The 26,467-nt window shown below is 40.7% G+C and overlaps 1 protein-coding gene across 5 annotated transcripts in view; it reads left to right on the forward strand.

Annotated features, from left to right (window-relative positions):
• The window catches only part of CACNB4 (calcium voltage-gated channel auxiliary subunit beta 4), a 273,041-nt gene that overhangs the window by 219,885 nt on the left and 26,689 nt on the right, over positions 1 to 26,467 (forward strand). For all 5 annotated transcript variants that reach the window (XM_017866083.1, XM_017866079.1, XM_017866080.1 and 2 more), the window contains 8 exons: positions 2,647 to 2,766; positions 5,122 to 5,244; positions 9,320 to 9,450; positions 13,225 to 13,301; positions 14,849 to 14,868; positions 15,091 to 15,171; positions 16,469 to 16,527; positions 25,554 to 25,663. In XM_017866083.1, coding sequence (XP_017721572.1) covers positions 2,647 to 2,766; positions 5,122 to 5,244; positions 9,320 to 9,450; positions 13,225 to 13,301; positions 14,849 to 14,868; positions 15,091 to 15,171; positions 16,469 to 16,527; positions 25,554 to 25,663 — 721 coding nt within the window. The remainder of the gene's footprint in view (positions 1 to 2,646; positions 2,767 to 5,121; positions 5,245 to 9,319; positions 9,451 to 13,224; positions 13,302 to 14,848; positions 14,869 to 15,090; positions 15,172 to 16,468; positions 16,528 to 25,553; positions 25,664 to 26,467) is intronic.

Below are 26,467 nucleotides of genomic sequence, written 5' to 3' on the forward strand. Positions count from 1 at the left end.
AGTGTGTATTCAGCTGCTTGACTCACTACCCCAGCAGGCAGCTTGCTTTTTTTGTGAACTGTAGGCACTAACCATCCCCAGAACATGTTTTCAAAACTAGGCAAGTGCCTTCTTCCTGACTTGTGTACCATAGTCTCACTTGATACTCCCAATGTCTTCACAGCAGCCAGTCCAGCTCCCTTAGAATGGTCCATCACATATCACATTTCCAGCAAAGCATTGCCTAGGACTAACTCCAAACTGTTTTCTTAGATATTTTAGAAGCACTGGGTCAGGCACAGTGGTTCACGCCTATAATCCCAGCACTTTGGGAGGCCAAGGCAGGAGGATCACCTGAGCCTAGGAGTTTGAGACCAGCCTGGGCAACATGACAAGGCCCCATTGCTACAAAAAATAAATAAATGAATAAATAAAGAAATAAATAAAAATTGAAATATTGTTTTTTTTCCCCTCTTCTTCTGGATTTTATGCAGGTGTACCTAAATTCAGACAAAAGATGTGCTCTGAGAGAACTCTCTGCTTTAAAGGACTTCAAGATAGCTCTCTTTTTAGGCAATGAATATGTCTATGAAACAGTCACCCTGCACCGATTCATTTTGTAGGTCCAAAATTTTCCCCTAGTAGATTTGCACAGAGGAATTTGATTATAATTCAGTTAACAAATACATTTCCTCTATAAACGGCACTTTCAGAAGCACTACATAAAGTACATGGATTTGGATACATTGTGATTATCAGGTTTATAGTACATTTTCTATGCAGTAAATACAGTAAGAAAAATGGCTACATTTCAAGATGGGTTATTGTGTATATAAAATCATTGAGAAATTAATGCTTTTTGTTTTTATCAATGTGAAAATGTCAGCACTAGGAAACGAGGACGAAAAAGTTGATTTATTGTGTGCCTATTATGTGCCAGGTCCTGGAGTAGGTATTTTAATGTCAAATGCAGCTCAGTGTGGGATGTGAATCTGCTGGCTCTAAGGCTGAACTACCTGAGTTTGAATCTCAGCCTTCCCACTGCTGTGAGGATTCAGTGAGAAAGAGTGTCCAAAGTATCTAGCCCATGCTGGTGTGATAGCAAGAACTCAGTAAGTAGGCAGTGTCCCTCTTTAATAGACAAGGAGACTGTCTCAGAGTGGTCCAGTAACTTCTATAATGTTTTCTGCAGTATGTTGCAGAGGCAAAATTTGGAACCAGGGCTTGACTGGGCACTCTGATGAAACCGCTAGCCAGGAATTCTTGTTCTAGGCTACTAGGAAAATCTATGCTACCCTCGCTAGAATGATGGCCTCTGCTGAGAGACAAAGTTGCCCTTAAAGCCAGCAAATTCACAAATAAACATTTCTACATGTAGAAAAACATTCAAAGGGCCAGATTCAGCAGTCAACTATTTCTTAAAGCTCTTTTTCCCCCCAGTGGACAGCAAATTCTCAGCTATATGGATAGGTCTAAGTTTTTCAAAACCTGTGCATGATTTATGAAACATATCAAATACACCAGTCCTCCCAATACCTCTGCTGTGTAAATGTTACCATCTATGCAAATATCAACTTCTAATGCCAGCTTAAGGAAACTGTAAGGATGATGTTCCTGTAGCAGCCATAAGACAAACCTCCAGGGTTTTTTGTGGGGGGAGGCATGGAGGGGGTGGTTGACTTTTTTAACTTTTGGCCACATCAGTCAAACTGGATTTCAGTGCTTTTTTTTTTTTTTTTGAGGTGGAGTCTTGCTCTGTCACCCAGGCTGGAGTGCAATGGCGCCGGCTCGGCTCACTGCAGCCTCTGCCTCCTGGGTTCAAGTGATTCTCCTGCCTCAGCCTCCCAAGTATCTGGGATTACAGGCGCCCGCCACCACGCCCGGCTAATTTTTGTATTTTTAGTAGAGACGGGGTTTCACTATGTTAGCCAGGCTGGTTTCGAGCTCCTGACCTTGTGATCCGCCCACTTTGGCCTCCCAAAGTGCTGGGATTACAGGTGTGAGCCACCGCGCCCAGCCTTCAGTGCTATTTAAATAGCTCTTCTAGTGTGGGCTTCAACTGAGAACATCCCTATTTTCATCCTCAAGGTTGTTTTTCTGCTCAGTGTTCTTGTTGACCACGTCTGGGCTGCTGCAGGACAATGACTGAAGTTTTAGTAGTGAAAGAGTTCAATAGTGTTGACACTGAAACTGGAAAATCATTTTACTAATGTAGGATGATGCTTTACTATATTGAAATCTTAGACAAATAGATGACCCATAGCCCCAATACAGGTAGGATTTATCTTTTGTAATAAGCTGAGTCTCTTTTTCCTTTAGATGTATATGTAAAAGAGAAGATGGATGAAAACTAACGTTTCACAAGTGATATGGGCTTAATATAGCACAAAACAAGAAGAATTGGTGCTGAGTATCACATAATTTTTATTGCAGTTTACTTCCTAGCACTTAATCTAGTCAAAATATTTTTCTTCACAACATTGCTACTTTCCGAATAACTCAGACGCTTAACTATATTCTGTCATCTAAATTTATATCTGCAATAAGGCATGGAGTGTGTGCATCAAATTTTAGGCAAATGAAAAGAACTCGCCCCAGGATACTGTTATGGATGTGACAATTTAAGAAGCTACACATCATCTCAAACTATTCTGTTTTCTTTGCCAGGGTTCAGCGGATTCCTACACAAGCAGGCCGTCTGACTCCGATGTCTCTTTGGAAGAGGACCGGGAAGCAATTCGACAGGAGAGAGAACAGCAAGCAGCTATCCAGCTTGAGAGAGCAAAGGTGACTCTCTTTCCCTCTCTTTAGCTCACAAGTGGGTCGCTGCTCAGTGGCTACCAGCTGCTCTTCCCCTACCTCACACATTTCTGGAATAATCATTTCGTGATTATTCTAACAAGCCTCCAGATTGGGAAGCTCTCTGATCCCTTCACCTCTAGTTGAGGTTAGTAACATCTCCAAAGGGGCATTTCCTCAGAACCTTCACCTTTTTGTATTTGGTTTGGTGGTGAATTATTGGTTATCTTCCAACTTAGCAATATCAAGCCTCCTATGCCCAGTGTTGGCAGAGAGCCCACCAGGTACCAGCTCGCCCTGTCTATTCCTGGCCCCTCCTCGTCCATTACCTCAGCCTTTATTACAGGCCACACGTGTGCTGTTGCTCTGTGGATCACCCTGTTTGTTTCTCTGCTCTTCTCTCTCACTTTCAGTGTCCCACCTCAAGTTCAGTGTGAAGTTCAGGACTTTGAACAACTCTGAGAAGTGCAGCAAAGATGAGCAATAAAGGCCATTGCCAAAATAGACCTTCAGATATTGCACAAGGAGAGGCCTCCATAGAAATCGCTGCATCCACAGGAAGCAGCAAGGAAACAACTGCACAGTTGAAAGTTAGAACCAGAAGAGTCACTAGGGATCTCCCATTCTGTGTGCTTCCAACTTTGTTTTGTTTGTTTTCTGATTTTTTGAAGCACAGACCCCTTTTGTCCAATGACATGTTATGCACAATAGCAAAATACAAGACAAGGTCGTGGCCAGTCTGTCCTCTTTGCCCTCCATGACAGACTCCTAAGGTATATTGATTTAGTCTTTCTGATTTTTAGAAGAAGAAAAAACAGAAGCCCAAATAAAGTGAATTCCTTCCCTTTTCTATTTTTATTGTAAAATCTTTAGAGGTGACAGGCTGTGTGTGGTGGCTCACACCTGTAATTCTAGCTACTTGGGAGGCTAAGGTGGGAGGATCACGTAGGCCCAGGAAATAAAGGCTTCAGTGAGCTGAGATCATACCACTGCACTCCAACCTGGGCAACAGAGCAAAACCCTACCAAAAAAAAAAAAAGAAAGAAAGAAAAGAAAAAAGAGGGGCCAGGTGCAGTGGCTTATGCCTGTAATCCCAGCACTTTGGGAGGCCGAGGCAGTCAGATCACAAGGTCAGGAGTTATAGACCAGCCTGACCAACATGGTGAAACCCCGCCTCTACTAAATATACAAAAAAATTAGCCGGGCATGGTGGCACGTGCCTGTAATCCCAGCTACTCAGGAGGCTGAGGCAAGAGAATCACTTGAACCCAGGAGGCGGAGGTTGCAGTGAGCTGAGAAGTGCAAAGATCACGCATTGCACTTCAGCCTGGGTGACAGGACGAGACTCTGTCTCAAAAAAAAAAAAAAAGAAAGAAAAAAAAGAGGTGGGAGGAGAACAATGCAGTCAAATTAGGTGTCTTCATTTGCCTCAACACCTGTGATGTCTGTGCTCTGTTGGTGGAAGGGGCTTTTCTTGCAGTATATGTGAGGGGACATCAGTGAGGTTCTAGCCTCAACTGCTGTTCCCCAGTCAGATTCTCAGCATGAATACATAAGCTGGTAACAAAGCAGCTCAGAATATCAGGAATCTTGTGTCTCACTGTGGCTAATTTTTGTTATAAAATTTTCTTTCAGAATCTGTTTTGTGGCCATTGTGGTCACCCAAATGTGGGTGGCAGCACCGTTTGTTAGGCTGGTGGTTTACTTGTCCCCACAGGGCTGTGCCAGCCTGAGAGCACTTTGCTGAGAGGCATTTGTGTAAAAAGAGTTTCAAAATCAGCTGTGTTAGCTAGAGAGAAGATGATCTGTGAAGAGCCCTGCCGATCAGCTTTGATGCTGACTAACCCTTCTTTTCCCTGGCAGGACCAGATAGTCTGTTATATAGAATTCCACAGGTTTTCAAATCTGGACTATTTCAAAAATACTATTTTATCCTCTTCCCACTTTTTTTTTCTTTTTAAAAAGACCTAGCACACGTTTCCTGTATTCCAAGGTAAGAAGGTATTGGTTATTATTTAAAATAAGCACCGATTTTAAGATTAGAGAAGAGACTGTCCTTTTCTCCCGCCTTTGTCTATCCCTCTTAATACTTTAGAGCACATTTTAAAATTTGGAATATTGGAAAGTATTGCAGGAGAGGAAAAATGATTGGGCTGATAGGACCGAATCATTTTCAGAGTCGTCTCTGCAGGTTTCTTGATATTGCCTGAGAATGTAAAACTCATTTGAGATCCCTCTTTGGAAAGTTATTTCTCTTACTACCTGGTACGATCAGAGTTTCAATATTTAAAATGCTCCTCTCTCCTCCCTTCCTCATTCCTTATTCCATGGTTCTGTCCCTAGTCCAAACCTGTAGCATTTGCTGTGAAGACAAATGTGAGCTACTGCGGCGCCTTGGACGAGGATGTGCCTGTTCCAAGCACAGCTATCTCCTTTGATGCTAAAGACTTTCTACACATTAAAGAGGTAAATGTAGAACATACTGTATCCCTTCACCTGCCAAAAAGCTGAAGCCAGAAATCAGCTCTGAGCCAGACTAGCCAGAGAGGAGACCCGAGGAGCTGCCAATGCGGTACCTCATTTAATTTGCTGGGCCTTCCAAATCTAGTCATTTTCATCAAGATTAAGAAGTCTGAGATCATTGCTTGCATTATCACACACTTACAAAGTTAAATCACAGTCAACCCTAAATTTATAGCATGGATTTCCGACAGACCTCTGTGGTCCTCTGGGCACCTTAAATCCGCTTCTGTGACTGCAGAGCCATAAATGTATGGATCCAGCTTAGGAAAATGTAAGTTTGGTGGCATGGCACCTACCCAGAAGGGACTATTTACAGGGGATGTTTTAATTATAGACATGTAGACTATAGTCCTGTGCACCTTGACCATGGAACCAACACTAGAGTGTATAATCATTCAAAGAAAGATTTAGAGCTAAGAAAAGGGCAGAGGACTCTGGGAAACAGAAAGGCAAAAGGGTAAAGTGTTTGAGTAGCCAAGAAGGGTGGATTCAAGACCCCTAGTGGAAGGACAGACCTTTGATAGAAAGAAGAATGCTAATTCATTGTGACAATCAGGGAAAAGATGAGTGCAGGCACAGACACTTCAGGGCCTTGGTAATAAGAAACTGAGGACCCATCAACTTCAACCATGGCCTCTACTTTCTTGATGGTACATGGGGTGAGGATGTCTACATTTGTCTAGAAGACAAGAACTCTTGACCTGAAACATGTGCCCTGGCATCTGAATGGTTAAGTTGATTATGTCTCACCATTCCCATAAAAAATGCCCAAACCATATTCATTAATTGCTAACACCCACTGTGTCCAAGGAGAAGCAGCCCTTGAAAAGGTAAGAGACGTTGTTACATGTCATATGCACACTCAGTCACACCGACATTCCAACCTTGTATTTTATTGATTTCCTGCATTTTATCAATGTCTCAATTTGTCCTGGCTGCTGTTTGAGCTATGTGCTTGTTGATCAGTGATTTTCTCTTCAGTCTGGCAGTTTGATGTGTGGTATTGAGCTGATAATCCTATGTGGACCAGAACCGCCTGTTTTTATGTCTTGAAATTATCAGATAAGAAAATATCTTTGAAAGAGAAAGTGCTAATCATTTTAGGGAAATCCAAATAGAGAAGGGTTGGAACAACACCGAGGTGACCTTTGTAGCGAGCTGGCACAAGCTTCCAGAACATCAACACAAATGAACACATTTCTATAATCAAGTTACAGCCTTTCCTCTCATCCATCACTTAGAAGGCCATCTATTATGCACCATGTTAAGTACTTTCTCAGTAACAAATAAAAGCTTAAATGCAGAAAAAAGCTACAACTATGCTTGTCATGTAAGTCAAATAATGATCAAATTAAGCTCTTGAATTTACATAGTGACTTTCTCTCTAGAAACTTTTCTCTCAAAAAACTTTCATTCACCCTGAGTCAGATTCTCACTGTGCTTTAGCTGTTTCCTAGAACTAAGTTAAAACATTTTGGGAAGTTGCATTAACCATTTCAGCAAGCCCTTTAAAGTCACTTGGGTGCCATTTAACAAATGAGTGTTCCAGTGGGCTAACTTCATTTCAGGAAATAACTTAAGCCCTAGGAAACTATGACTCATGGTCTGCTTTGTCCTCAACACAGTAAAATTTAAATTCCAGACCTATGCACCTAAGTTCTAAAAGGGTCCCTTTGCCCTTTACTAATTCCAAAATAAACAGACCTATTATTTTAGGCCTGTTATACTAAAATAAAAGACGGGAAAATGGGAGAAACACCTAAGACCTAGATTGTTCAAGGTTTTATATCACGTCAATTCACATTTCTTTTCTTTTCTTTTTTAATTTTTTTTGGAGACAAGGTCTCGCTCTGTTTTCCAGGCTGGAGTGCAATGATGCAATCACAGCTCACTGCAGTCTTGAACTCCTGGGCTCAAGTGATCCTCCCATCTCAGCCTCAGCCTCCCAAGTAGCTAGGACTACAGGTGCACTACTACACCCAGCTAATTGTGTAGTGTAGTATAGTGCACTACACTAGCTAATTGTGTAGTACACTAGGTAATTAGTAGTACACTACTACACTAGCTAATTGTGTAGTACACTACACTAGCTAATTGTGTAGCTAGCTAATAGTGTAGTACACTACACTAGCTAATTGTGTAGTACACTAGGACTACAGGCACACTACTACACCCAGCTAATTGTGTGTGTGTGTGTGTGTGTGTGTGTGTGTGTAGATGGGGTCTTGCTATGTTGCCCTGGCTGACCCCAAACTCCTAGCCTCTACTGATCCTTCTACCTCAGCCTCCGAAAGTGCTGGGATTACAGGAATGTGCCACCATGCCCAGCCCTCAATTTACATTTATTTCAATGCAATCTTATACTATATGCCACTCATATAGTATGCATGGAGAAGCTGTGTGCCTAACAAAGGCCAAATTCTTACCAGACCACATTTCTCATGAGTGTGAAGCTGTTGCTTGGAATAACTTAAAGTTTACCCAGAACTTCATGCTGTGATAATTCAATGAAACCTTCCATTCCTCCTTCATAATGTATCAGAATCATGTATATATACACACACACACATATATATTTCACTTTTCTATGAGCTCAGCAAAACAAACTACATATCATTGTTACATTTTGAAAAAAATAAATATGTTTATAAATATATATGTTTTGGGTCAAAGTAGGAGAGAATTATCTTGCCCAACACTGATGAAAACAGTAAAGGAAGTTTTTAGAATCATCTCCACAGAGTTTAAACAATGGAGCTGATACCTATTTTGTAGAAGTGACCTGGCAGAAACCTTTCCTTGAGGCAGGGAGCTTGAAGTAAATTGCTTTCTGCTCTATAATTCTGCAAATGTATAGTTAGAAATGCAATTTTACTGATCCACCAAATAAGCCCACATTGACAGACTCTCACCCCACACTGGTTGAAGCCTTTGCATAGACTTGGGTCTTGAGTTTACATGTCATGGAACTTAACTTAAATGGAAATTCTGGAGTTCCAGAATTACTTGCAAAATTTCACATACAAATATATAATATGCTCAGACTTTGTAAGAGTAGGCATCTTTTTCTTCAAGTAGTAAGTTGGACATTAATTTGCAAATCTATATTTGAAAGATCATGACTCTTCCCCGGTGAGATTAGACTACAGATAGTATCGTGGAATTTTTACCTGAAAGCTTTTGACAAATTATGGACTATTAAATGTATTTCATCTCAGACATATCCGTCTTGCCTTCCAGAGTTCCAATTACATTGGTGCATATTTATCCTTGTGAAATATGTTCTTTAAGAATTGGTTAGAGCTTCTTGACAAAGACCAAAAGAATTCAAAGGTTAGGACCAGACATTAGTCCGGGGTTCACAAACTGTAGCCCACAGGTCCAGTCTGACCCACTGCCTTTTTTGTAAAGAAAAGTTTTATTGAAACAGAGCCATGCTCACTTGTTGATGTTTGCCTGTGGCTGCTTTCACACAAGGACAGCAGATTCAACTAATTGTAACAGAGACCACATGGTCTGCAAAGCCTAAAATATTTACTACTTGGACCTTTACAGAAAAAGTTTGCAGAACCCTGCTTTAGTCTATGAATCTACCTCAGGTATATATAGATATATATATACACACACAATATAGTTTATATAAAATATAGTACAGGTATATATACACACATATATACATATACAATATAGTTTATATAAAACAGTATAGATATATAGACATGCACATATACATATACAATATAGTTTATATAAAATAAAGTATAGTATACTATGAGAGTATAGTTTATATAAATATGGTATATAGTATGGTGTATACAATATAGTATACACATACATATAAAATATAATTTATATAAAATATAGTATACACATATACATATAAAATATAGTTTATATAAAATATAGTGTAATATCATATCGTATAAATAGCATTTTATTCTTCTTGTCCCCTAAGATTCATAAACAACGTGAAGATAAGTGAATTACTATTGATAGCAATTTTATTTCTGAATTCCAGAAATATAACAATGATTGGTGGATAGGAAGGCTGGTGAAAGAGGGCTGTGAAATTGGCTTCATTCCAAGTCCACTCAGATTGGAGAACATACGGATTCAGCAAGAACAAAAAAGAGGACGTTTTCACGGAGGGTACGTTCCCATCTTTTCTGTGCACTTTTTTTTTGGTCAGAAAATTGGGTGATATCTTCAAGAGTGTATGCTGTCAAAGTAGAAGATACTTTGCTGTGTGCAAAGTGTTTCTGAAATTGACACAGAAGAGTTTCAGATAGTTCTCTACCTTCTGTGCATGCTGAAGCCTAACACCACTGGAGACCATATGAATTCCATGGCAGAGACTGTTTTCTGTGGCCTCAGCAAGCCCTCCTTGGAACCCAAGCTTTCCTCTAGGAGAGTCACTTCGGGCATTCTTTCTCCACACAGTGAGTGGGAGCTGACCTGAACCAGCATTATGGCTCCTCTTGGTTCACTTACAGAGACTCTCCCTTAAGCGGGCACATAATGTGATGGTATGTGCAGGTCCCGGCACTGACAGTACCTTCTCCACCCCAGGCTTTTTGTGGCGTCTCTTGTCTCCTGGTATTTGGGTGAAGACAGCTTCAGGTGAAACAACCTCTGGTGAACTACTCAAGTAGCCATATAGATCTCAGAGTGCAGGTATTTAAAGGCCCCAGGAACACAAGCACAGCTTGAGAGAAGAGAAACCAAATCATCCTGAGTCTGCATGTACCGTGTCACAGCCTGCACTGAAGTCTTGATTTCATATGTGTTACAATTTTTTGAAAGCTCTAAAATAGAAGCAGCTCTTTCTCTTGACCCTCAACGTCTGTTTTCTGTTGAACGCTTTTCTAATTCAAAAAACTCCTGTGTTCTTTAGGCTCCCACTTTTGTCACAATAAGAACTGCTCCAACAGTAATAGGAGATCACAAAAGTATAGTTACCCCACTTTTAATTATCAATATTTTTTAGCATATAACTTGCCAATACTATTATTAATATTAATCCCTCTTGTCCCTTGTATTAGTCTGTTCTCACACTTCTTTTTTTTTTTTTTTTTTCTTTTTTTCTTAGACGGAGTCTTGCTCTGTCGCCTAGGCTGGAAAGCAGTGGTGCAATTTTGGCTCACTGCAACCTCTGCCTCCCAGGTTCAAGCAATTCTCCTGACTCAGCCTCCTGAGTAGCTGGGGTTACAGGTGCACACCACCGTGCCTGGCTAATTTTTGTATTTTTGGTAGAGGTGGGGGTTTCACCATGTTGGTCAGGCTGGTCTCGAACTCTTGACCTTGTGATTTGCCCGCCTTGACCTCCCAAAGTGTTGGGATTACAGGTGTGAGCCACCGCACCCGGCCCGTTCTCACACTTCTATAAAACTGGATAACTTATGAAGAAAAGAGCTTTAATTGTCACGGTTCTGTAGACTGTACAGGAAGCATGGCAGCATCTGCTTCTGGGGAGGTCTCAGGGAGCTTTTACTGGTAGCAGAAGGCAAAGCAGGAACAGGTGTCTTACATGACTGGAGCAGGAGGAAGAGACAGGGAGGTGCCACACACTTTTAAACAATCAGATCTCACTGTAACTCACTCACTGTCACAGGAACAGCACCAGGAGATGGTGCCAAACCATTCATGAGGGACTGTCCCCATGGTCCAATCACCTCTCACCAGGCCCCACCTCCAACACTGGGGATTACATCTCGACATGAGATTTGCTGCGGACACAGATCCAAACCATATCGTCTCTTTTTTTCTAAACTTTTTGTCTTCCATGCTCCTTTGTAGACACATGGGGAGCATGTTTTCCTGTCTTGGGGTCTTTGCATTTGCTGTTTTTTCTTACTGGAACTTTGCTCTTCACACTTTCACCAAGCCACTCCATCTGCTTTATATCTTTGTTAGATGTCACCCTTTCAGTGACCCCTTTCCTGCCAACTGTATTTAAAATTGTACCCACTCCCCTTCCCTGTATTTCCCATCCCTTCCCTGACTTAGTTTTCTCTGTTGCACTTATTACGCTCAGAAATATTATATGTTTACCTATTTATCTTGTTTGGTACAAGCTGAGCATCCATAATCTGAAAAGCTGAAATCCAGAATGCTCCAAAATTCGAAACTTTTTGAGGACTGACATGATGCTCAAAGGAGATGCTCATCAGAGCATTTTAGATTTCAGACATTTGGATTAGGGATGTTCAGCTAGTAAGTATATACTGCGAATTTCCAAAATCTGAAAACAATGGAAATCCAAATCATTTCTGCTCCCAAGAATTTTGGATAAGGGATATTCAACCTGTACTGATATGTCCTACTAGTATATGACTCAATAAGGGAAAGGATTTTGTCTCCCCAATGCCACTGTTATATTTTTACTTTCTAAAACAGGGATGTACAATCAATATTTGTTGTATAAAATAACTGAATTATTATCATTTTCAAAGTTTTATTGTTATTATTATTTGTTAATTATTACAGTTATGGGCCAAATAACGTTTTTGTCAAAGATGATCACACATATGGTGGTGGTCCCATAAGATTATAATACTGTATTTTTATTGCATCTTTCCTGGGTTTAGATACACAAATACTTACCACTGTGTTAGAGTCATCTACAGTGTTCAGTATAGTAACATGCTATACAGGTTTGTAGCCCAGGAGCAGTGGAGTACGCTGTACCATCTAGTTTTGTGTAAGACGCTCTACAGTGCTCACACAACAATGAAATTGCCTAATGACACATTCCTCAGAGGATATCCCCATTGTTAAATCTCTCATGACTGTATATACTTTTTTTTTTTCTCCTGAGACAGAGTCTTGCTGTGTCACCCAGGCTGTAGTGCAGTGGCACAATCTCGCCTCACTGCAACCTCCGCCTTCCAGGTTCAAGCAATTCTCATGCCTCAGCCTCTGGAATAGCTGGGATTACAGGTGCCTGGCACCATGCCTGGCTCAGTTTTGCATTTTTAGTAGAGATGGGAGTTTCACCATGTTGGCCAAGCTGATCTCAAACTTCCAACCTCAGGTGATCCGCCCACCTCAGGTGATCCGCCCACCTTGGTCTTCCAAAGTGGGCTGGGATTACAGGTGTGAGCCCCCACCCCCGGCTGACTATATATACTTTTAAACTAAAAACTTACCTCGTGGCAGTCACAAATAGTAAAGCCAAGAGCTCACAGACATGATTTTATTTGATCTTTATACCAACCATGTGAGGTGTAGCGTCTCCTTCTCTAGGTGGGGAACCTAAGGCTCAAAGACATTATGATGTGCCACAGTCCCACAACTAGTAAGTGGCAGAGCTAAGATGAGAGAGAGATTTTTCTGACTATAGGGACCATACTCTTAAGGACTAAAAGACAGGGGCACTGGGGAAGTAGGAAGGTGGCAGCTCCCGATGGCATTTGTGGGCTTCAGGAAAGCTTCCAGAGCGCGCCTGAGGAGACCAGAGTTGAGGATCTTCCATTCAAATAAATAATATTTTCTGTGACCAATTCCCTATAATCAGTTCTTAACTCTGATGCCTACATAATCATCCTGTAAGAAGAAATGGTTTCTCCGGGTCTTACTGCTTGTTTTGAACTGTGTTTGACATCTGACTGGCACATTGGTGCCTGGTGTTAGGTTAACAAGCAGTTCATAAGAACATTCCCGTCAGTGATGGATTTGCCTGATTTCTGCATTAACTAGAAGAGATGCTTTTGCAAAGTATTTCAGGTCTTAACTAGTTCTCCACATTCTCTTAGAAATGAGGTCAAAGAAAACATTTGGACAGATTCTTGAAGTTCTTTATAGCAGAATTTGGTGTGTTTTGAATTATTTAATAGGACGAGGGCCAAAGAAAGCTTTGTACTCTCAAGTTCTATTTTCAAAGAATCTGGGGAGTGAGTCTTTAGTTCCTTTTCTATATCCTAGGAAATCAAGTGGAAATTCTTCTTCAAGTCTTGGAGAAATGGTATCTGGGACATTTCGAGCAACTCCCACATCAACAGGTGAGGGTTTTAGTTAAACTCTTATTCATAGACCGTATCCCTTTTTAAAATATTTGAACACACATGCAAGTATTTTGCTAATTTGGAAACAATTTGAAGGCTTAATTTAAAGGTTTTCTAATTAATATTTCATTTCTCATTTGTTTTCTATGGTAATTTGATTTGATTTAAAATGGTACTAAAAAATTCACGTTGTTAGAATATAATTTTGAAAAATCTTGTTTACCCCCCAGAGTTAATAACTGTCCATTGTGTAAACTGATATTCAAAAAATTCATTATTTTACCTAAGAAACGGACAGACTTTAAGATGGTGAGTGCCAATAAACAAAAGGAAACAAAGTGATGCAGACTCTCAAGAAAATGCCATGTTTTCAGTCTCCACGTGGAACTTCAGGATATATTGGTACAGCCTGAGCTGGGAGGGTTGAAGCAGGGAGTCAAGCAGGGCCCAAATGAGGGAGAGCCTCATTTCCATTTGGACAGCAGACAGCCAAGCCCTGGAATTCATGGTAATGAAGAGACAGTGGTGGCCTAATTGGGAGTTGTGGTGCATTTGGAAACTATGGAGGTATCCATGTAGGGATTTTTCTTCTACCACATTCCCTGACTCCTATAGACTAATTTCATTCTGGCCTAGAACTGTTGCATTAGGGCATCCAGTGCCCTAATTACCAATTCCAATTGTATTATCAATTTGGAAAGGCAAGTCCAAGGCCTTATTCTGGCCTACCAAAACTGGAGGCAACTGGATTAGTTCTGGAATGGTTCTAAGTGTTTGAGTCCTTGTTCATGTGAAGCCCTCTGATCTACAGGACACTGAACCAAACCAGGTTTCTGAGCTGTACGCAACTAGACTGGACCTGCTTGGATGTCCACAGAATTGCTTTAAATCAGTTATTGAGTATATTTTGCTTTGTTCCCATTTATTGGACATTCAGGACATTGCAGACTTTAGCTATTACAAACAGGAAAGAGCAGGAAAAACTGGTTATAAATTGATCTGAGGAATAACTGGTTATAAATTTATTTGAAATTAAAAAGCAACATAGTAGGAAAAAAGTGCCAATATTCTAGAAAATGGGCAAAATGCCCAAGGGGTGCAGAATTATGACTTACAAATATAAAATAGTGATTGAGGTGCTAGTCATTTTGCCCAAGTGGTTATTCTGTTTCCTTTTATGAAATTGCATTTGTCCAACTTGTTCCCAGCAACACTGTGCTGTGTCCAGCACGGGAACAACCCATAGTGAAAGGCTGGCCCGGAACTTCCAATGTTGTTCTCAACTCCTGTACCCAAGTCCCACCCAGTGAGAAATCAGGATATAAGGTCGTTTGTACCAGGGAGGGAGCTGTCTGTTTTTCATACATCTTCAACATTGACATGTCCAGAATGAAATCGTAAAGCAGGTTCTCCAAAGTGGGTGGTAGGAAAGTGGTAAAGATAATTATAGGGGCAAATGGGTATATTCTTCCATCTTTTAAACTCATGTACTGTCATTTGCAGAGATTACGTATTTTGATATGGCTCTCGTTATTGTCTTTTAGCAAAACAGAAGCAAAAAGTGGTAAGTTGTGTTTCCTTTTTAAATCTACTGTTAAGGTTCCTATACATACATGCCTACAATGCTCCATTTCAGTGACCCAAGTGGCTGTAAAATAAGGGAAGAGCCTCCTCGCTGGGGAGTTTGATAATCATTTGTCGTTTGACCTGAGCATTGTGAATGTTGTGGCTGTGAAGAGGCATGCTCAACCTCACCTTGTCAGACGTGTCGAATCCTCTTTTTCAGACGGAGCACATTCCTCCTTACGATGTTGTGCCGTCAATGCGTCCGGTGGTGTTAGTGGGGCCATCGCTGAAAGGTTATGAGGTACAAATATCATCTGTTACTCTTCAGTTCTTGATCGAGCACCCAGGAGACGGTCGTGTTGCCGCTTGCTGCTCAAGGGTCTGTTCCCACGTGGGTCCTGATGGAAGCCAGTGCTCAGCATGGGAAGGCAGGGGGTACTATGTGGGGCTCACAGGCCCTTTGCCCTTTCTTTCCTCTCTTGGACACTTCTCATCTTTTATGTATTACATTGTTTAGAAATACCTCTCTCAAAATATTTACAATGGGAAGATCTGGTCAAAGATTTGCTGTGCATTAAATGCAAAGAAAAGGACTTTATCTGTCTTGACCATTCTCATTATTATTAGAAGTAATAGAGAATGAAGAGCACAAGAGGACAATCAATCAATCTTCCAGCAAACCCAAACTTTTAAAGCCCAGAGTTCACCCTGCTGGGTTTTTAAGATGATGGCATATGCCACCAAATCCTTCTCTGCTTGTTTATTTTAAAGGGCACATTTTAAAAAAGACCACTAAAAACATTCGTGCACTTTGGAGATTAAACAAAACCATGTGACAAGGAAAAGAGTAGAGACTTTGTTTCAGATGTTTGTTTTGACTTTGTGCTAGCATGGATTAAAAAATAGGTAGATGTGACATTAAACTCTGAAGGTGAGCAGCCTCCAGGGCACCATTCCCATCGAGCTAGGACAATGTGTGGCACATAGTAGGCACTCAATACACATTTGCTGAATGAATTAATGAATCTCTTTCAGGCAGATCTAAGAATCCTTGCTCTCTCCCCCTCTCTTTCTCTCTTGTCTTTCTCTGAGTTGGAAATGTCAGAGGGATGAGCAGGAGGAGTGATCTACAAAAATCCAGCCATGGGCATGGAGAATTTCCACCAACATGCACAAACTAGCAGGAAGGCTGAGTCCAGTGCTGGCCTCAATTCTCTAGCTGCTCCTCACTGGAGGCAGGCACAGCTCAGGGGTGCCAAGGATGCCCAGCACCTGTGTACAAAGCCAGCCTGTTGTCTCCTGGCAGCAGTTCTATCCCCTAACGAGGGAAGAGGGAAGAGGGAAGAGGGTCTGGTGAACACTGCTGGTTTGTTCCTCAACACCCTGGAGGAGAACCAAGGGGGGTGGAAATTAGCAATTGCACATGGTTAAGCATGAAAAACACCTTCCATGGTAACCTCCCCCAAGAGACGACTGGCGGCAATAAGGTCTTGGCTCATAGTGCCCTTCGCTCCCTCCTCTCTCACTTTTGACTTCTCTCTCTCTCTCTCTCTCTCTGCATGTGTTTGCCTCATTCTTTTTTTCTCACCTCTGCAAAGGTAACAGACATGATGCAGAAAGCCCTCTTTGATTTCCTGAAGCACAGGTTTGATGGGAGGTGAGAAATATAGATGTTTTGTATTTTATTTTCTTTAACCAAACTTGTATGATAAATTGAATTGTAGATGTATGTTTCCAGAGATTTCAGAAGTTCTCTAGTTAAAAGTTAACTCAGTATTCTTGGGAAGAATATAATAAAAGAACTCTGAAAATATGAAGTATAACATTGAGTCCCCAATGAAGAAAGGACCAGGAGAAGAGAACTAAGCCATCTGTTTTATTTAAATGTATATGTCTTTATTTTCTCAGTTATTAATAATTTCATACCAAATGTTTTTTTTAAAAAAATTAATTAAAATATATAATATTTCTGATGAGTATAGTGGCTTGCTGGTCAAGCTAGGCAGTATTTGGTGTGTGTGTATATGAAAGTATAAATAGCAGTGTGTGTGTATAGCAGTGTGTGTGTGTGTGTGTGTGTGTCATATGAAAGTATAAATAGCAGTGTGTGTGTATAGCAGTGTGTGTGTGTATGTGTATGTGTATGTGTGTCATATGAAAGTATAAATATCAAGTACTGAATTTCCTCAAATGAAGTGAGTGAGAATTCTTTTAATCATAAGCCTCCCAAAGTGATCATTTTGTAGGGAATAGTACTTATATGGATATTTATTATAGTTGAGGGTTTGTTTTTATTAGAAACGTCCTTGTTATTTTATTGATCTATTTTTTAATGTATCTTACTATGATCCATCAACAATATGGCTCAGACATTAGCCATTAAATAATTTTATCATTTAAGTTTTGTGAAAAATATCTAGAGAAAGTTTCTCTGTTTTGCAGAGAAATGGTAAAAAGCCTGTAATGACTCAATTCTAAATATTAAGCTCTTTCACAATGCAGAATATAGTCCATGTAAAAATAACCACATGAAAAAACCTGAAGATTTATCAGAAATGTGGAAAATTTAAATAGTGTGCATCAAAAAGTATGGGTAAATGCATCCAATTTATTACTGTAGGATAGCGGAAGAACATCACATTCTTTATTTTTGAAGGCAGTAATTAAGCCACTCACTTTCTCTTTGCTAAATTGTGAGAATGCGCTAAATGCACAAAATAATTTTAAAATGTAAAAAAAAACTTCAGATAGAGTATAACAAATTGGTATATTAATAATAAAAACAAACATGGTATTGCTTTAAATATAAATTGTATGCATTTGTTAAAAACTTTCTGGATAATTGGGTAAAATATTCATTAGTTTCTAGAACTATATAGAAAGAAAGTAAACTGAGATTTTAGTTTAAGAAATAAGAATACTTCTAGGTACATTAGTATGTAGGTCAGGCTGCCTTAATAAATAGACTCCAAAACATGTAGTGATTCAAACACAATGGAAACTTATTATTGCGCACTTAACAGTCTGAGGCAGGTGTTCCTTGGCTGGGAGGGAGGATGGAGTTGGGGGAGGGGAGAATTGGGCAGAAAGTTTGTTCCCTCTGTCATTGGGGGCCCTTAGCCCAGGTATGATGTCTCTAGTCAGCTTGCCGGGCCTGGAGATAGAGCATGTTATTACTCACATTTCACTGGTTAGAACTTGGTTGTGTAGTCATACTTATTGCAGCGGAGGCACTCTTGCAGTCCAGGAGGAAGAGAAGATAGAATTTGTTGAACCAATAATAGCCTTCATCACATTCATCTACTGGACAAGGGCTTAATAAGAAAGATGTATTTATTCCATTTCACTCTCTTTAAAAAGGAAATAGGCAGATAATGAAGTAGCTTCAAATAAAATAAGTTAAAAGCCCTGAATCCTAGAGCATTGGAGTTGGAAGGATACATAAAATGTCTTTTAGACTAATCTCCCTTCTCCAACAACCACAATCAGATAGATAACCTGCTTCCGTTTGAAATTTTTGGCTATTGGGAATTCACTTTCTAAAAAGCATTGCAAAGAAACAGCTAAACTTTGACTTTGTGACTTAATAGGGTTGGTCTTGGTCCTGCTGTCTGATGCTCTGGCCTTAACCCTAACCCTCATGCAGGTCTCTGTGGATTGAAGGCAGCCAGCATGCCTAGCCCAGTCTTCTGTGTTCTTGGGTGCACATGCACGGTTCCTTCAGATATGTATGGAGTCACATGGTTTTAACCTGTGGAGCTGTTACCTAAGGCAGTTCTGAGCAGTGCCGAATCCACTGGCCCCATAACAGCCCTATCTGAGCAAATCCCTTCCCATAAGACAGCCTATGTTTGCATTAGATTATTTTGATCTATAACATACTGATACACAACAGCGTTGTTAAAGGTTTGCCTTCAAGAATGAAGAATCTGATGTTCTTCCTCAATCCTGAGGCCCAGAAAAAGGGAATTTATTTAATTGTAACAGCAGAGATTTGTCCTGAATCAAGTAGAATTGTCTGCATCCATTACTGTACACATACTATTGAAGTTGGTTTTAATAGAAATTGAATGCAAATTTCAATCTCAAGTATTCATGGGATCTGATGACATGGCAGAGGGTCTAGAGGAAGAGCCTAGCAGCAGCAAAAGTAATAGCTGAAGAGAGAGACTTAGCCCTGGAGAAATCTGATATATTTCTCCAGCAGAGCTGGAGAAAGATAGGTAAATATTAAAGGGGTGAGGGGTGAGAGAATGGACTTGATTTCAAATATTAAGAGGCCAGGCAGCAGGATGAACAATAATGAGTTCCTTGACTGAGTGTATGTGGAGACTTTGATAAGAAAGAAGAAATTCGCTGGTAGCGTCACACTGACTCTGACATGTCTTCTTTGTGGGAATATTGTTAGGTTTTGAGCTATAACATTGTGCTGCATTATGCTTTACCAATTGATACAAAGAGAGAAAAAAACAAGTAGTCTTTAATTGAAACCAGCCAAGAGAACAATGACAAGGAAGGCTTTAGCACAGTGACACGGCATAAACAATATGTTCTAATGGAAACCTACTCTGCGTTTCATGGGCTATGAATGCAGTGTGTTAGACAAAACAGGAGAAAGTCCTGTTATTTTTCGGAGAGTACAAAGGAGGGATCTGTTGGCTACGAGGCTTTCTTCTTTCATCTGCTTTTCAGATCTTAGTAGAAAATAATTCAACAAATTGGATGAAAGTCCAACTGTATGACTATTGCAGAATCATAAACTTGGGATTTTTTTGATACCTTAGAAATTATTTGAGTCAGTTTAGAGCTACTTATTATACAGTTTTATTGCTATAGCTGCTATTGTGGGGCCTAACTGTGATACATGTAAGAAAAACACAATACTAGGCCGGGCGCAGTGGCTCATGAGTGTAATCCCGGCACTTTGGGAGGCCGAGGTGGGCAGATCAACTGAGGTCGGGAGTTCGAGACCAGCCTGACCAACATGAAGAAACCCCTTCTCTACTAAAAATACAAAATTAGCCGGGCGTGGTGGCGTATGCCTGTAATTCCAGCTACTCAAGAGGCTGAGGCAGGAAAATCACTTGAACCTGGGAGGCGGAGCCGAGATCGTGCTATTGCACTCCAGCCTGAGCAACAGGAGCGAAACTCTGTCTCATAAAGAAAAAGAAAAACACGACACTAAATAGTTCCTGAGTACCCTCTGTATTTGTGAATATCCACATGGAGCAATGATTCCTGTGCTGACGAGGACACAGTGGATACACAATGGGCATGCAGCTTCTCTCTTCATTTCACACCACAAATATTAATTGGGAATTACCTGTTTGGATGAGGTTTGTTCAGCTGGCCGAATCTACCATTCACAGGCTGAACAGCAAGCAGTCAAACCAGTTGCAGTTTGTTGACCTATACCAGTCATTTCAAATCCTCCCAAAAGTTATTACTTTAGGCTTTTGACAACTGGATCAGATCAACTCTATGACATTTATTGGACAATTTGTAACTGATAATGATCATGGCCAAAAATCTTAGATGAACATCATGTAATCTACACAGATAAGATCTCAAGCTAAAGGATGTTTTTAGCCAAAGAACACATAAAGGGAAAAAAGGGCTTGAGAAAGAATTTGAAAGAAAAGAAGCTAAACATACAACTTAGGGAGACTCAAAGAGATAGTATTTATTAATAAAAGGAAATGGGAATAATTGGTACTATCACAAGGCAACCAAGCCATATAAGAATGAAGATAATTTCTAATTGCAGTCAACAAATGGTAAAAGAACAGCCACAACTTCTGTTTCGTAATCAATTTCATTCTTCTATGCATTCTTCCTACTGTTCTCTATTCAAATGCAGACTCATAAACAGCCACTCAAACACCAGTAATAATTAATTGAACACTTTAGCGTCAAACTTGAATATTTAAATTAGTAGTTTTTGAGGACAACGTATCTGACCTGATTCTCTAACCCACATTTCACAGACTCCGGGAATGAGAGAGTTCATGGTAGACTGCCCACTTTTGAGAGTAGGATATAAGGACACTATTTCCTTCAAGTCTTTAAATCTCCAATAATTGTTTGCCTTGTGTACATTATATATGTTTTTATTAACAGAGGACACTATGAATCATCATTTAAGAATGCACTTTTATATATAACCTTATTTGCTCTTAGTGGCAATCCCATGAGATAGTTATGGCAAAGCTACTATTACCATTTTATTGATTAGGATACTGAGGTCAAAAGATAGAACGACTCATGCAACTACCAGGAGAAAGATCCAGGAAGATACTCAGGTCTTCCTGTGCATTTCAATTCTCCTGTAAGTGCACTGTTCCATTCTTTGGAACACTTTTTCCTACTAATAGTAGAAGTTTTCAAAAATTATTATACTCTCTGGGCTGCATATTGGATGTAGCAATGATAGAATACAGACAGATCTTACAGCTGTTATGTTACCAGTGTGGAAATACAGATTTTTTTTTAATGAATGTGTTATAACTGAAAACAATATCTTTCCACAGAAAATCACAGAAAACTAATACTCACAGCTCATGATGGATTGCAGCAGTTAGGATGAATTCTAAAGTGGAAATAAGCAACAATGGGGGTTCAGATTTACTCTATTTAGGGAACGATGTTTGCTAGTTTTCAGGAACATTTGCTGCTACATCCAGTCTGCTAGGGAACTAAACTCCTATTAGTCTTTTACCTACTGGCCAGTAACTACTAAGAGCAAGTCACAGAAAGTTTTCCAAGGGAACTTTTTAGAGATGTTTATCAAACAAGGTACATAGGAATGCTGAGACTAGCGGGTCTCAGGATAGCAAGAAAAGAAGTAGAAAGGATACTACTTTAAGTTAAAAATAGTATATAAGCTAGATAGTATTCAGTTGTGAATGTGATTGCTTTTCTGGAGAGCCTTTTACAAAAAAGAATTTTGAGTTTGGTGTCTGATTTTGATAATAGTCAGCATCTTTGCATAGAAAAGAGAAACTCCTATTTTGTCTTACTGAAGGTTTTCTAGGGCTAGGCCTGTCTTCTTCTGAGCTCTGTTTTATGCATGTGTATTTTTATTAATAAATAACTTGTATTAGCAAACTAACTTGCATTAGCAAATAAAATGAGAAAACATACCCTTTATTGTCTGCATCTTTCCCTCTATTTTGGAACATATGAAGCAGTTTTTTTCTGAATTTTTTCAAACTTTGGCTGTGTTTGAAAATAGCTTTGTAAAAGTACTTTTATAACTCAGAAAAAATAAATGTGGATCTGATGATAATCTCTTCAGATTTGAAGAACCAAGAGTCTCTTATCTGTATAGAACTAGAAAATTTGATTTTCACTTAAGCTGAATAGAATTCAACTTTCTGGGTTGTTGGGTCCTCCAAAAATCATTAGTCTAGAAAGTTGAATTATGTCCCTAAACCTACCCATTTGTCTCTCATCATATATTTAGATTGCTCTGAAACATGCCTGTATGTTTCTATCCAGCAGCTCCATTCTTAAAACAAATAAACCAGCAGCGCAAAAACACAAAAATAAACACACATTGCCGGGCATGGTGGCTCACGCCTGTAATCCCAACACTTTGGAAGGCTGAGGTGGGTAGATCACCTGAGGTCAGGAGTTTGAGACCAGCCTGGCCAATGTGGTGAAACCTCGTCTCTAGGAAAAATACAAAAATTAACTGGGCGTGGTGGCACATGCTTGTAATCCTAGCTACTTGGGAGGCTGAGGCAGGAGGATTGCTTGAACGTGGGAGGTGGAGGTTGCAGTGAGCTAAGATTGTACCACTGCCCTCCAGCCTGGGTGACAGAGCAACACTCCGACCAAAAAATGAAAATTGAATTAAAAAAATAAAACTACACAAACCCTATTCTGGAAAAGAAAGGAGCTGCCTATGAGACTTCATGCCTGAAAGCTGCAGTGGCCAACTGGAGTAATGGAAAGTCAGGTGTGGGTTTACTCTACCTCAACTTGATTTGAATTCTTACTATCTCAGAGCAAGGCCAAGACTGACTGTGCATCCGTGCTTGACCACTTGACTCACATCTGGAGATTCGGGCTTGTAGAACACTGAACTATAAGAGAATGGTGGAGTCAGGTGACTTGGCACTGGCCCGATGCTCAGGGGCTGGTTTAGACCTGAGCTGTAACTAACCATGTGCAGCTTTCTGTGTGTGTCTCAGCTTCCCTCTTGGTAAAATGAAAAAGTTGTTACACCAGTGTTTTCTAGCAGTTGAACAGCTTTTTTTTTTTTTTTTTTTTTTTTGAGACAGAGTCTCGCTCTGTCGCCCAGGCTGGAGTGCAGTGGCGCAATCTCGGCTCACTGCAAGCTCCGCCTCCCGGGTTTATGCCATTCTCCTGCCTCAGCCTCCCAAGTAGCTGGGACTACAGGCACCCGCCACCTCGCCTGGCTAGTGTTTTTTGTATTTTTTTAGTAGAGACGGGGTTTCACTGTGTTCGCCAGGATGGTCTCGATCTCCTGACCTCATGATCCGCCCGTCTCGGCCTCCCAAAGTAGCAGTTGAACAGCTTTTTATAGTGAAATCATATATAAAGCCTCAATGTAGAAAACAGAAATGCAGGCGTGTTTACCTGGCACTGAGGATGGTGAAGCTGGAGCCCACTGAACCTCCCTTTAGTCCTCAGAACAGTCCCTGAGGTGTATCTGCAAAAACTCTTGGTTTCTGCGGGAGACAATTTTGAAGATGCATCAAATAATTATTAGGGTCTAACAGTTCTAAACATTTAAGAATTGAAAACTTCCTGACAACCTACAGCATATAAACATAATGACACAGGCAAGCAGTACTTTGCTTAAAATGGCACCAGAACTTTTGCACAGACTGTTGTTTTAAAGAATGATTTCCAAACATCTGAGGAAAGGACTATTTTAAATTCTCCCCAAGGCTTTAGGTCACTGAAATCAGGTACAGTCTCCTGACAGTGTTGCCCCCAGACAGGTATGAGATGACATATGATTCAGTAATTGTTGATAATTCTACCCTCCTTTCTGCTTCAATCCCCAAAGAGTTTGAAAACAGAAGAGAATGGGTGTACTGAGTATAAAAGGGGAGGGGTGCTACTTTCCTTGTCTCCTTTCTGGGAACCAAGCTGTGAAGATAAGAATGGAGAAAGGCTCATGGTGACAGTAACTGGCTTAAAGAGGCAAACTTTGAATTCTACTGGTAGATAATTGGAAATTGAGCAATCTCAGTTTAAAATAGTCTTTAAATTCTAAGTTGCAGATGTTCTCATTTGATAAATCATATGCAAATAGATGCCCCTCTCCATTTATTTGCTATGTCTTTACTTTATTCTTCACTTTTCTTTTTTTTTTTTTTGAGACGGAGTCTCGCTCTGTCGCCCAGGCTGGAGTGCAGTGGTGCGATCTCGGCTCACTGCAAGCTCCGCCTCCCGGGTTTACGCCATTCTCCTGCCTCAGCCTCCCGAGTAGCTGGGACTACAGGCACCCGCCATCTCGCCCGGCTAGTTTTTTTTTTTTTTTTTTGTAATTTTTAGTAGAGACGGGGTTTCACCGTGTAGACCAGGATGGTCTCGATCTCCTGACCTCGTGATCCACCCGTCTCGGCCTCCCAAAGTGCTGGGATTACAGGCTTGAGCCACCGCGCCCGGCCTTTTTGTTTTTTTGAGACAAGGTCTCACTTTGTCTCCCAGACTGGATTGGTAGTGGCGTAATCTCGGCTCACTGCAGCCTCTGCCCCCCGGGCTCAAATGACCGCCCCCACCTCAGCCTCCCAAGTAGCTGGGACTACAAGCATGTGCCACCACACCAGGCTAGTTTTTGTATTTTAGTAGAGACAGAGTCTCACCTTGTTGGCCAGGCTGGTCTCGAACTCCTGACCTCAAATGATCCAACCACGTCGGCCTCCCAAAGTGCTGCGATTACAGGCGTGAGCCACTGTGCCAGGTCCTGCTTTATTCTTCTCTTGCATGACCGCAGGATACTTTCTGACTTAGCAAATCCTGGCACAATACTCACATTGCTCTCAACTAGAGTGCCTTATGACTGCCCGCCGTATGCATTCAAAGTCATATGCAAATATGCTGAAGAATCCTATGCATGCAGAAAAAATAAAACCATTTTTCCACATTTTTACAAATGAAGTATCCCTTCGGGCCCCTGGAGAATCACGTGTGTATCACAAAAGAATGCAACTTAGACTGGTTGATTGTCTTTGATAATCAAAATGAAGAGCACTTCCCAGCTTTGACCAGCATCATTAAATGCCAGAGCAAAGCATTTGTAGTTCCTGAAGGTCTTGTTCAAGAGCAAATCAACTATGCATTGTGGCAATTTGTATTGCTGCTTCCTAGAAAGAGCATGGTTTATTTATATGTTTTGGTTCCTTCCTGGTATGGTGTGTATTATAAAGGGAATTCAGCAAGGCAGGCCATAATGGAGGAATAATGTTTTTAATGGAGTAGGTTTTTTGTGTGTGTATGAAACAGTTTAAACCTTCCTCCATTCTGCTCTGCTTGCATTCTGATACCAGCCAGAGCCTGTTTAAAACACTTGTGGCCAATGTTTATTATACTGTGGTTCCCCTGTAGTATGTAAATTGGTTATTAAGTACTGTGGTTCTAAATCACTTGGAGAGCCCCATAACATTTTTACTGGCTTGTTCTGTTCTGTGTTCCTATTCATAGGATATCAATAACGAGAGTGACAGCTGACATTTCTCTTGCTAAGAGGTCTGTCCTAAATAATCCCAGCAAGAGAGCAATAATTGAACGTTCGAACACCCGGTCCAGCTTAGGTAAGATGTTCAAATGTGGTACTTCTTCAAGCTGTGCTTACAGACCGGGCTGACACATGGTGCATTTGTGAATGTCTTTGTCGATTTGTTCCCCATTCTGAATGGGGGGAGCACTGAGTACCTGAAGAGAATGCTAGCTATGGCAGGAAGGCAGCAGAGTATTGCAGTAGCCAGAGCCTGCTGTCTCTCAGCTTTAGTCAATTAGCTAATTAGTCTAGTGGGAAGAATCCTCAATGGGCTTTCCTAGTCTTTGCCTGCCTAACCACATGAAACCACTCATCTCCACTTTGCTCAGCTTCTCAACCGGGCTAATGATATCTGTCATACGTGAGTCACAGCTGACGTGAAAGGAAACGAGGTGTTCAGCCTTCTGAGATCTTTAGAAGTAAAGCTAGATAATGGTGTTCTTGGTGTTGCATATGGCAATGACCCTTAGTAACATGCAGGGACTTTAAACATGTCTTTCCTGGGGTACCAGTCGGAAGGCATCCTAAAATTCCCCATGATGGAGAAGAATAAAAGACTGTAAGTGAGTAGCTCCATCAAGCCATAGGTGAGCAGGGCTGTGGAGGATGGAATCACCACCCACAGAAGCAAGTCCATAGTGCTGGTGAATTACATTGTTCATCTGGAAAGCCTGTTCATGGTCTCCACGATTGCCAAGGGTGGTGTAGTCCGCTCATGACTTCCTAGGATTCTCTTTACATTCATATTCTGAGGGCAACTTGTTTTAACTAGGAAGGATAAATAGGGCTCTTCCATGCCTTACATTTTTTAAACTGTTGAAATTAGCTCTATAGATAG

This window comes from Rhinopithecus bieti, unplaced genomic scaffold (assembly GCF_001698545.2).
Source record: "Rhinopithecus bieti isolate Rb0 unplaced genomic scaffold, ASM169854v2 scaffold_81617, whole genome shotgun sequence".
Classification (NCBI taxonomy): Eukaryota; Metazoa; Chordata; class Mammalia; order Primates; family Cercopithecidae; genus Rhinopithecus; species Rhinopithecus bieti.